At 41.3% G+C, this 12,182-nt stretch overlaps 1 protein-coding gene across 1 annotated transcript in view; it reads right to left on the reverse strand.

The window, feature by feature from the left end:
- DPYSL3 (dihydropyrimidinase like 3) overlaps positions 1 to 5,612 on the reverse strand; it is a 123,309-nt gene extending 117,697 nt beyond the window's left edge. The window contains 1 exon segment of the mRNA XM_017872415.1: positions 4,465 to 5,612. Coding sequence (XP_017727904.1) covers positions 4,465 to 4,845 — 381 coding nt within the window. The 5' untranslated portion in view covers positions 4,846 to 5,612.
- Between the last annotated feature and the right edge of the window lie 6,570 nt (positions 5,613 to 12,182).

Below are 12,182 nucleotides of genomic sequence, written 5' to 3' on the forward strand. Positions count from 1 at the left end.
AAAATCATAAACGAAAAGTTGTGTAAGCCAACCACAGAGGATTTTAGTAACATGAATGCTGAGGATTTTAGTAACACAAATGCCTATTATGAGAAAACTCTAAATACACAATTTAAGAAGGTGTTTATAGATAAATTTAGAACCACTATATTAGCATCTAGTGGTACCTCAAACCTGGAAATTTGCGCTCAGAGACTTTTTTTTTCTTTTCTTTTCTTTTTTTCTTTTTTTTTTTTTTTTTGAGACAGAGTCTCACTGTGTTGCCCAGGCTAGAGTGCAGTCGCATGATGTTGGGTGACTGCAACTTCCGCCTCCTGGTTCAAGCGATTCTCCTGCCTCAGCCTCCCGAGTAGCTGGGATTACAGGTACCCACTACCACACCGAACTAATTCCTGTATTTTTAGTAGAGACAGGCGTTTCACCATGTTGACTAGGCTGGTCTCAAACTCCTGACCTCAAGTGATCTGCCCACCTCGGTTTCTCAAAGTGCGAGATTACAGGCATGAGCCACTGCTCCTGGCCTACATTTTTATATTTTATTCTGCTAAACACTTTTGTTATTTAACCTCATTATAATTTGTTAAATAAACTCATTTTATTAAGATAGAAGTTAATAATTAGATACACTAGATACAAAGCATATTTTGATTTTACCAAGACATTAAAAGTATCTTTTGATAGCTCTGCAATCAACTTGAAAGAATAAGGATTTTGCAGCAACTGTTCTCCAAGGTTGAACAACTGGTCTCAAAGTATCCTGTGTAATGGGCTGGTGGGAAAATTGAAGAAGGGTTCTAGAGGTGTGGCAGGAAAATCTGTCCTTGCTCTGAATAATATTGACATATCAAGAGCTGACACAATGGTCAGGCTGGTCATACTAAAATAAAGAAGCAGCCTCCCCACCTGGAAAGAACAGACTCCGGAATCAGAAAAATCAGATTGTGAATTCTGGCTCCCCCCACTTATTATTTATGTGATTTGGGACTAAACAATTAGTCTCTGTGTTTCAATGTCCTTATCTGCGTAATCATTTTCTGGGAGGAAACGACCTTTTGAGCACTATTTAGGATAGGCACACATAAAGTGTTCAAAAGGTGGTACTTACTATCAAATCAACAAATGGTACAAAGCTGTCAGTAGGAGTGCTGTATTATAGAATTAAGGTTTAAGACTATTATGATATAATAGAAAAATAAGCTAAGATAGTGATAAATATTATAGAAGGAAGAAAAATAAAATCCTACAGTTAAGATTTTTTTGGGGGGTGGTTTGTTTTAAATTAAATTGTACCAGCATAGAAGGGGAACATCCTGGCCTAACAGCAGCTTACACGAAAAAAAGTTTCTGAAAGCTTGAATGACAGAGTGTTTGCCATGGAGACAATAGTAAGTCACAGATGCATATGTTCCATAAAAGTCCAAAAAATTAAGTAGCATAATGCACTTCACCATGACCATATCCCATCTGAAGCAACGTATTCAGTTCTGGGCACTGTATTTTGAGAAAAATATTTATAAAATATATAATATAATTTCAAAAGGAAATCAGAATGGTAAAAGGCTCATACAAGAGAAAACTAAAGAAGCTAGGAATAATAATGGTAAGAAAGAAATTTAGGGAGAATGAGATAATTGCCCTCATACATATAATGGGCAGTAAAAATTGAAGAGTAATAGTAATAACTAATATGTACTGAATACTTATGTGCAAAGTAGTCACCATTATCCTTATTTTGTACAGGAGAAAACTGAAGTACCCAAAGGCTAAGTTACATGCTTACAGTCATGTAACTAGTAAAGGTTGGGACAGGTTTCACTCCATTAGTTCATCTCCAGATCTGGGAGAGATACTAGAGCTATTTGCCAAAACTTTCTGGTCTTACAGGATCATGGCGAGATTGTATTCCACCAATTCCTTTGAAGCTGAGTATAGACATGGTTTTTGGCCAATGAAATGTGAGCATACATCTTGTTCATTATTTCAGCAAGGAATTAAGTGTGTATACAATTTGCCACATACTATTCACAGACATGTAGAGATGGAGCCTCCATCAAGTTAGGCACAATAATGAATAGAGCTTTCCTGTTGACTCACACTGGACAAATAGGAGCAAGAAATATGCTGTTATGTTTTTTATTAAGCTGCTGAGAGTAGGGGGTTGTTTGTTACTGTGGCATCACCCAGCCTTTTCTGACAGATACAAGAGTGCACATACCTAAAAATCATTAAAATGTCTCAGAATAAGGAAACATATTTACCCTTATATTTCCAGAGGTCAGAGCTAAGAATAATTTGTAGAAACTACAGGTAGGCAGATCTGGGCTTAATTTTTTTTTTTAAGTAAAGTTGTCTAAAAAGTTGCTTCATGAGGTAGTGAGCTCCCTGACAATGGTTATATTTAAGCAGAGGCCAGATGATCATTTTGCCAGCTATGTGGCAAAATAGATGGTTTAATTAAGGAGGTTTAGTGTATCAAACACTTATTGAGCACCTCCAATGTGCCAAGCATTGTAGCCACACAGATAAATCCAAATACACAATCTCTACCCTCAAGGGAATAAACAACAACTTCAGAACTTGATAACCTCTGTGGTCTCTTCTAACAGTGTGATTTGACCAAATTAGAGATAATAACATGGCCTGGATGAAGCAGATGGCAAACCCAAACTTACAAATGACTATGTAGCACTAGAAATCCTGCTGATGCTTAGGTTGTATTATTATTTCTCAATTAGTAGCCAAAAGTATAGGGTTTGCAAAAGGGAGGAAAACGGCAGAATTGCTAGGTTTAAAGGAGGAATATTTTCCCTTTCTCTAGTTACCATTCTTAAATCTTGCAAACCCAGCATATTATCTGGCTTACATCAGGGGTGTTTCAGCAAAGGGAATAGCACTGACTCACAGCAATTGTTACCGACCTTTTCCATCTCTACTCCCGCCCCTTCCAGTCAGGAAGGGAACATTTCAATATGGATCAACTCAGACATGAAGAAAGGAATAACCTTTCTATAGGGCTCTTCTTTAGTTTAGGTATCAACCAAAACATTTGGAAAATATCAGAAGTTTTCCCTAAAACGTTGTTCCCCTAAGCAAAGGCTTAGGGGAAACACACACTAAAAGGATGGTGTGAAAATCACAAACTAAATGAATGATTCCAGAGGAAACCGACATTGTTTTCCAAGTGGTATCCTCGAACAGCATTAACTTCAGCACTTATTTTCCCTGGTGGTCTTAGTAGTTAAAGGCTGGTTGGTTGGTTTGTCTAAACTTTCAAAAATCAAACAGTGGAGAGAGATGCTGTTCTTTCACTAGCTCATTGCATTTTAATGGATAAACAACTAAAACCTAGATAAGCATTAACTGTAATTGCTCTGAGGCAGACATTTCCATTTCAGGTTATTATTCCTAACCATATTAGTGCAGAATAATACATGCGGATGGATTTTGCGGCCATTACCTAGACAAGGGTGAGGGCATCTGATTACTATTATTCACCAGCTGAAAGCTTCAGTTTGAACTCTGAAGGCTCCAGCCCTGCCAGGCCCTGCAATTTCTTAACTACATCTCTGATTCTCTATGAAATAGACACATAAATCAGGGCAAGCTAGATTTCAATGCCATCCCTTCAGTCAGTTCAGTGTGACATAAGTTTCTCAAAAATACACATACAGAAGAAATTGGCTTTGGCACATTTAAGAGCAGCAGGGAATTTGCATCTCATGCTAGTTTAATGTGCACTCTTAATACTCTCGTCTATTTTCTAAAATATAATGCTATTCTTGCAGAGGCAGCTGGACCCCTTGATACCCGGTCCTGTGCCAAGCTGTGTACACAAATACACTCTTTACAGACACAGATGTGAAATGCCGTGCTAAGACAGAAGCGAGGCATCGAGAGAGATTCGCGTGTTTAGTCTAGAGGCTCCACACCCAAAAGTTTCAGGAACAGCTGATGTTTGAAGACTCAGAGGGGAGACCGCCCCTCCTGTACTTTCATCCGGGCACTATGGAGATGACCCCCATATCCCCAGCATCACTTTGCCCTCTGCCCTGGTGACCTGGGTTGAGATTTAATCTAGGGCCAGAGGCGGGCAAGACAATTGTGCTGTTGGCTACTCATACAGAGAGAAGAGCTGGAAATCACTAAGCCTTCCCGGGCTGACACACCCACCCAGAACGGATGGCCCAGGAGTGCGGCGGGGAGGCAGGGGTAAAGGACGCGGCTCCAGGCAGGGGAACCTGGGCATTCTTTCCGCGCTTGCACGAAGATGCTGCAAGTGGCGACACGCGCGAATCCAGGGTCTGGGCTAGGAAGTCGTGCTGAGCTCAGTGGAGGATGCCCCTTTCCTCCTCCTGGTCCCCCAGCCCCGTGCAAAGTGAGCTGGAGAAAGTTGTGCCCGGGCCATGGCGGCCAGGGCTGGAGAAAGGAACGAAGGCAAGCAGGGAAGTGACGGGGCCCCCTTACCTTGTCCTTGGGGCCGAGGTTCTGCAACACCTCTTTGCCGGTGGCGCTCCGAATCTCCACCCCGGAGGGCGCGGGGGACGCGGGCGCGGGCTCCCTGCTCTCTTCCCGGCCTTGGCCCCTGCGCGAGGTGTCCCCCTCGGTCCCGGGCCGGCTCCCTGAGCCTCGGTCGCTGCCCTGGCCGCTCCGAGGAGTCTTCGCGCCCCGCTGCCCCACGCTGAGGGCATCGAAATCCAGCGTCTTGCTCTCGAAGGCGCCCTCCACGTTGCAGAACATGCCGCCGTATTTCTGCCGCGGGACCTGGTCCGTGGTGCCCGGCCTGGCCAGGTACACGGGCAGATCGTCTTCGTGGGAGCTGTCCCAGCCTCTCCGGCCCGAGGCCATGGTTCAAGCGCGAAAGCGGCCCGCGGGCTTTTCTTCCCCAGAGGCGGAAAGGGCAGCTGCCGGCAGCGTGCGCCGAGCCACAGTGACTGCGGCGGGAGGAGGCGCCTGAGCCTTCGCGCCAGAGGCGGCAGTGCTGTTCCGATTCCTGCCTGTCCCTAGCGAGCCACAGAGCCACACAGCCAGCTAGCGCGCGCGGCGCAGGGGCCCGGAGTAGCGGCGCGCTTGGCTCGCTCGCTGGACCTCTCGCCCGGCCGCACCTCCTCACGCACCCCCAACCCTAACGTGGCCTCCCGGGCTGACGCAGCGTCGGTGCCCATCACAATCACAAACCAAACTTGGCGCGCGCGCACACGCACACACAGGCGCACACTGCCCGCTCGCGCAATAGCCTTGCTTCACACACTTTCATGCAATTCAGACGTCTTAGAAATATTCACACTCAAGCACTTGACTGCTTCACCCACACTAACTTCCTAGTTTGCCTCACAAACACAAAGCTTTCGGACGTCCCTCATGCACAAAAACCCAGCTGACCCAGGTGGATTCATCTCAAAGCCAAGTCCTGATTTACAACTAACACATGCAAACTCAAATTTACTACAGACTCACAATCCTACCCAGAACCCCGGACTTGCCTCATCCTGATCTTTAGGATGACACTCACAATTACATCCAGTTCTAGAATCTGCCTTGCAAACCCACACTCTCACATAAAGTCCTGAATTGGGTTACACACACAACACAAACACACAGACTGAGAGAGAAGTCCTCTTACTTCATTGAGAGTCACAAAAGCCCTTTGACTCACGTAAGCCCTTTCCTGGTTTCTATATAATCCTCTAGAATTTGCTTTTTACCACCCCTAATTTGCCTCACACACAATTACATTTCAGATCACACACACACACACACACACTTAGATTTTGCCTTGCAAAGCACTCTTCATTAATGCTCTGTCCCTCATACAACAAACCTCAGATTTTAATCTCACACACTGACACAAGTCCAGGTTTACCTCAGTCAGAACCGACACTTAGATTCACACCCAAGCCCAGATTTACTTCAAAATCACACAACCAAAGATTTCACTTTTCATGTTACCTCACATATATGCAGACTTTACTTACGTACGTCTATGCTTTCATAACCTCATTCTCTTCCCCACATCCACCCGGGTATACTCTGATGCAGACTTTGCCACATAAACAGAATCCACAAACTACATGCCTTACATCATGTCTGCACATACTACCTAAACCCAAAACCTCTGGTGCCAGATTTAACTGGGCTCCCTCTCAGAAAGTCACCTATTTGTTTATTTAGTCAACCAACATAAATCAGATACCCACTATGGCTTTCACAAGATACTGGAGCGACAGTGTCGAACAAGGGAGATGGGTCTGTCCTCACCAAGAATGTAGTCTCTAACCACCCATCTAGGTAGCACAGTCATTCATTGTTCTGCTCAACATACTGAACTTTGTTTATTTTGTGAACCAAACACTCCCCCTCCCAAGCACAGACACACACACGCTAAGCTCCATGAAGGCAGAGATCTGGTCTGTTCAGTTCACCTTTGTATATCTTGTGCCCAAAACATCTACAGGCACTTGATACATTCTTTTTGAATAAATGGAGGATAACAATAACAACAACAGCAACACCAAGGAACATTTATGTAGTTATTGTTATGTGCCAGTCATTATTATGATTGTTTCACATATATTAATGCATTTAATGCTCATAAGCATATGGCGGGCTTCTTTGTGCACATAGACATAGTCTTTGAAGGCATCTGCATAGAATTTGATGAATTGAACCTCTGAACTCTGATTCTGGAGTAGAACAAAGGCTCTGGAAACTGGCATGTCAGTCTTAGGTCTGTGATGGCCACAAAAATTTGGGGAATGGAAGTTGGCCTGAACTTAGATCAAAGACAGGTATATTGACACAAGTTAAACCTATCCCCTGGGCAGGTGCGGTGGCTCAGACCTGTAATCCCAACACTTTGGGAGGCCGAGACAGGTGGATCACCTCAGGTCAGGAGTTCAAGATCAGCCTTGCCAACATGGTGAAACCCAATCTCTACTAAAAATGTAAAAAATAGCCGGGCGTGGTGGCACCTATCTGTAGTCCCACCTACTTGGGAGGAGGCTGAGGCAGGAGAATTGCTTGAACACAGGAGGTAGAGGTTGCAGTGAGCAGAGATTGCGGCACTCTGCTCAAGCCTAGGTGACAGAGCAAAATTCCATCTCAAAACAACAACAACAACAACACAACAAAACCCTATCCCCAGTGAAGAGAAAGCCACTTGCTAAACTGTCTATGCTCCATCAGAATTATTTACAACGTCTTAAGCTGACTTCCTCTGGGCAGGTGCTCCTTCTTAAATGCTGGTTGGTGATGGACTCAGAATTTCCTGTAAGTGCTGCTTCAGAACAATTACAGTTAAGGCTTATCCAGGTTTTATTAGTTTCAGGCTCTGCTCTAAGGACATCCAGGCAGTATCTTAATTAGTCTTAATAACCTTACCTGTCAGGTACTAGCATTTCTTTTTGTTTGAGACAACATCTCATTCTGTCACCCAGATGGGAAAGGCGGGAGTGCAGTAGCCTGATCACAGCCCAGGGCAGCCTTGACCCCAGGGGCTCAAGCAATCCTCCTACTTCAGCCTCCTGAGTAGCTGAGACCACAGGGGTGTGCCACCATGCCCAGCTAAACTTGTATTTTTTGCAGAAACAGAGTTTCACCATGTTGCCCAGGCTGATCTTGAACTCCTGAATTCAAGCCATCTGCCCACTTTGGCCTCCCAAAGTACTGGGATTACAGAAGTGAGCTACTGTACCTGGCCTATTACTTATTTTCTACTAATGAGGAAGCAGAGGCTCTGAATAAATGTCCAAGTTATAAAAGAGTCATAACTTGAAGCAGGATATGTGCAGAGTCTGTTTACTTTGAGAGAGGGCACATTCTGCATGTAGACACACACTTTTATGTGCATATTTGCATGGGAGCATGGGCATACAAACAGAACTTTGTAGTTGTACGTGAGCCTGATTGTTAGAGCTGCATTGCCTCACCACTATGTCTGATGCAGTGTATAGTCACGATAATTACATTTGTTGACAAAGTATCACATTTAAAAGTAACAGTTACATGTACACATATGTGTTTAATTAAGAAAGTACAGCAGCCTATTAAAATTTTAAAAAGACTAAAACGGGAATGGCTGATCTGACTCCAGTTCTGCAACTATGTGGCTTTAGGCAAATGTCTGGCTTAACCTACTTGTGTTTTTCTCCTTTATGTTTGCCTCCCACTGAAGAGGATTATGATGGACTTCATTCCTTGAGCAAGCCATTGTGCTAAGAATTTCATAAACATTGCCTTAACCTCCCTAAGTACCCCATAAATCTGAAGTGATGATTATTTCCATTTTATCCATGGAGAAAATGAGCCTTAGTGAAGGTCAGTTCTTTCCCTGAAGTATCAGTTAGTACTTTAAACTGGAATTCAAACCTTCCACTAGCCGATTCAGACAGAACCTGTGCTCTTAAAAATAATAATAATAGAGCTCTGTCATGAGGATCCAGAGAAATAATAAATGGGAAGGCCAAAATTAAGGTGTTATGGATGAAATATCTCTAAGTGCCCCAGTTGTTCTTGGACAGAAGTTAACTATGGTTAAGGCAAACACTCACATAAAAAAATATCAGACCACTTGACTCTAAGCAAAAGCATTAGCCCCATGAACACATGGCAATTTTGTCATGTCCCTTTCTAATAAGATAGAGGATACATTACTTGTGACAATCACAAACATAAGAGCAACAGTATATCTATAGATACTGTAAGTCAGACCACCCAGGGAAGGGGTTATTCAAAACCAATGTACAAACAGCAAACTATTTCTGTAATGTGAGCAAGAAAATAGAGCTTTGAACTTGTCACACGTCAAATCAAATTTTCATTTCCTGTAACTGAAGTAAATCATATGCCACTTTGTATTGAGATGACTTGTGATGTGAGCACATAGCATGTCTGATTATAACTCTAGGAAAATATATTCCACAGGCATCTTCTATTACCTCTAGATCAGCAGAAGGCAGAAACTCTCCCCAGAAAGCAGTGATATGCACTAAGCAATCCTGATATGGCAGCACACAGAATACATTTTATGCAAAAGTAAATTGCATTGCTTTTTTTTTTTTTTTTTTCTGAGACAGAGTCTTGCTCCGTCGCCCAGGCTAGAGTGCAATGGTCCGATCTTGGCTCACTGCAACCTCCACCTCCCGGGTTCAAGCGATTCTCCTGTCTCAGCCTCCCAAGTGGCTGGAACTATAGGCGCCCACCGCTATGCCCAGCTAATTTTTAAATTTTTGGTAGAGGTGGGGTTTTGCCATGTTAGCCAGGCTGGTCTCGAACTCCTGACCTCAGGTGATCCGCCTGCTCGGCCTCCGAAAGTACTAGGATTACAGGAATGAGCCACTGCGCCCAGCCACATTGCATTCTTATAAGGCAAAGTCTACCCAACAGAAGATAAAATTTTAGTTCTCACTAAGGTTATGCCTCTAGTCTCAAAATAAGAAGAAAATAGAGGAGTTATACAATTAATAATATGTATATTGACTCATCAGTTAATTTAAATAATTCTAATCAAAACCTACCCTCCTTCTTTTCTTTCTTTGAGTTGCAGGAATTTGAACCTACATTATCTTGTCCTGATCTTGATGGACATAAGGGTTAGAAATTCAATTTTTCATAGAGAAATGCTATATATAAATAAGGCAGTATTTGCAAAATGTTCAGCATTCTGCCTGACATAAAGTAGGTGCCCAATAAATATTAGTCTCTCATTTCCTCGGAGTATAGATATATTATTAATATCACAGAGACTTTGCAATGAGCTTGATGGTGTCCTGTAACTTTAACTTTGCAGGATTTTATGGAACAAGTTGATACTGTAATAATGCTGGATATGTATTTAAAAAAGAAATACAAATAAAAAATAAAAATTTTCCGTATACCTCCGTCATACCCTATGAATTTTCCTGGCAGGCCACTGTTTAATTTCAGCTCAATATTTGGTGAACAAAGTGTTAATTCTGACAAAGCCACATTTAAGCCAATAGTTACAAACCTAAAACCTAAAAACAAGTTGTTTTCAAATATATACATAATGTTAAAACAAGGTTATAAAGTATTTTCAATAATCTTAATTGTACATGCAGAAAAACATCTGCTTTTATAATAATATATACATGTAGGGGGAAAACCTGCAATAATATATATCAAAATATTAGCAGAGTGTAACTCATAGGATTACAGGTAACTTTCTATTTTTCGAAATCTTTATAGTAAGTGTGAGTTATATTTATAATCATAAAGAATGTTTTTTTTTCTTTTATTATTATTATACTTTAAGTTCTAGGGTACATGTGCATAACGTGCAGGTTTGTTACATATGTATACTTGTGCTATGTTGGTGTCCTGTACCCATCAACTCATCAGCACCCATCAACTCATCAGCACCCATCAACTCGTCATTTACATCAGGTATAACTCCCAGTGCAATCCCTCCCCCCTCCCCGCTCCCCATGATAGGCCCTGGTGTGTGATGTAAGAATGTTATTTTTAAATATGTGTCCAGGATGTTATTTTAGATAGAAATATATTTACTGAACATGGTGAAAATTGCCAATGGAAAATTACTGACCCAAGCTTTTATCTCCCTACTCTATTAGGCAGATATATTATCTAAAGTGAAAAACAAAAATAAAATCAGGCCTCTCATCAGAGTCAAATTGTCACTTCATGCAAAGTATTTCCGCAGTTGGACAGCTGAGTGGGAAAATGATCATTATGGTGGGAGTGTGAAATGAGGGCTTACAAATGTCCTCGAGGTAAATCCTTTCCACCAAAGGATTAGTTAATAGAACATGACATAATCACCTTCCCGGTGGGGAGTTGTTGGGGTTTTCTTCCCAATTTCATACACTGAGCATCTCTCTTTGATTTTAATATTCTCAAATGTTCGAAAGTCACTTCCAAAAACAGAATTTCCTTTGGCCCTAAGTGGAAAGAAGATACATTTTAAAGTAATTTCTGACCAATATGATAACAGAGATATTCATTTCAAATGCTCTAATCCTCTAGTTTCCTTGATGCAGGCTCACAGGTGCAATTTAATCTCCTAAATGAAAATCTCTAAGTAAGGGCCAGACAAGACGATAAAGTGCAGTTACAGGATGTGTAAACAGGAAAAAAAAAAAAAAAAAAAAAAAAAAGCAAAAGCCTATGACTTGTCCCACCTCTTTGCCAGTCAACACTTGCTCACAATGTTTCCAAGATTTTTTAAATGTACCAGTTACTGTTTTATTTTACAGTTACTCTTTATGTTTTGCCCATTTATAAAATACTCCTATTGGTTTTACATTATTTTATAACAATCTCATCCTGATTATTTAAAATGAAATGATTCTGTCTTACCTTTTACTATTCAAAGATAAAATAACAATAACATATTCCTTGTTTATCACTCCCTTCCTTCCTCCCTCCCTCCCTCCCTTCCTTCCTTTTCAATGAAAATTTGAGTGTCCAGAAAAGCAGAGAGTAATTTAGCAAATGCCCATGTACTCACAGTCTAGTCAACTTTTCACCATATTTTATTCATATGTTTTAACTAATAAAATATTACAGAGTTCAGATATCCTTGGTACCGCTTTCCTTTTCTCTTTTCTTGCTCTCTCTGAATAACAACCACTAACCTATATTAATCATTCATATTCTTCTAAAGTTTGCTTTCTATTGGAAACTGATCCTTTAATTGGGATTTTAAGCTTGTTTTCTTACCAAATAAAATATTATCTTAGTTTGATTATTTGTATTTGAGAATAACCCTCGGCCAATAATGATGTACAGAAGTCCTTCACTCTTGGAAAGCTGAGGCTTACAACAATAACATTAGGTTTCCCCTCCTAAAATAAAAGTAATCATAATTCATATCAAGGCAGAAATTCAATCCAAATTCTAAAACTCTGTGCTTCTTAATCAACCAATACTGTGTTTGAGACAGGCTAGAAAACCAACTATTTTCTCTTATTGGGAATATTGTTGTTACTATGAAGCTTAAGTGGCTTAAGAAACTTAGACTTAACATTTAAAAGGGTACCTTTGATTTTAGTATTCCCTTGAGACTAAACTAAGTAATGCACAAAGAAAGGTAGTCAAGTAAGATGACAGTCTGAAAAGAGAAGCTCCTTTCATTCCAGACAGAAACTTGCTGACTCCAGAGATGAGGGCACATCCTGGCTCCAACGTAAGTGACAAACAGGCCA

Source organism: Rhinopithecus bieti, unplaced genomic scaffold, assembly GCF_001698545.2.
Source record: "Rhinopithecus bieti isolate Rb0 unplaced genomic scaffold, ASM169854v2 scaffold_757, whole genome shotgun sequence".
Lineage (NCBI taxonomy): Eukaryota > Metazoa > Chordata > Mammalia > Primates > Cercopithecidae > Rhinopithecus > Rhinopithecus bieti.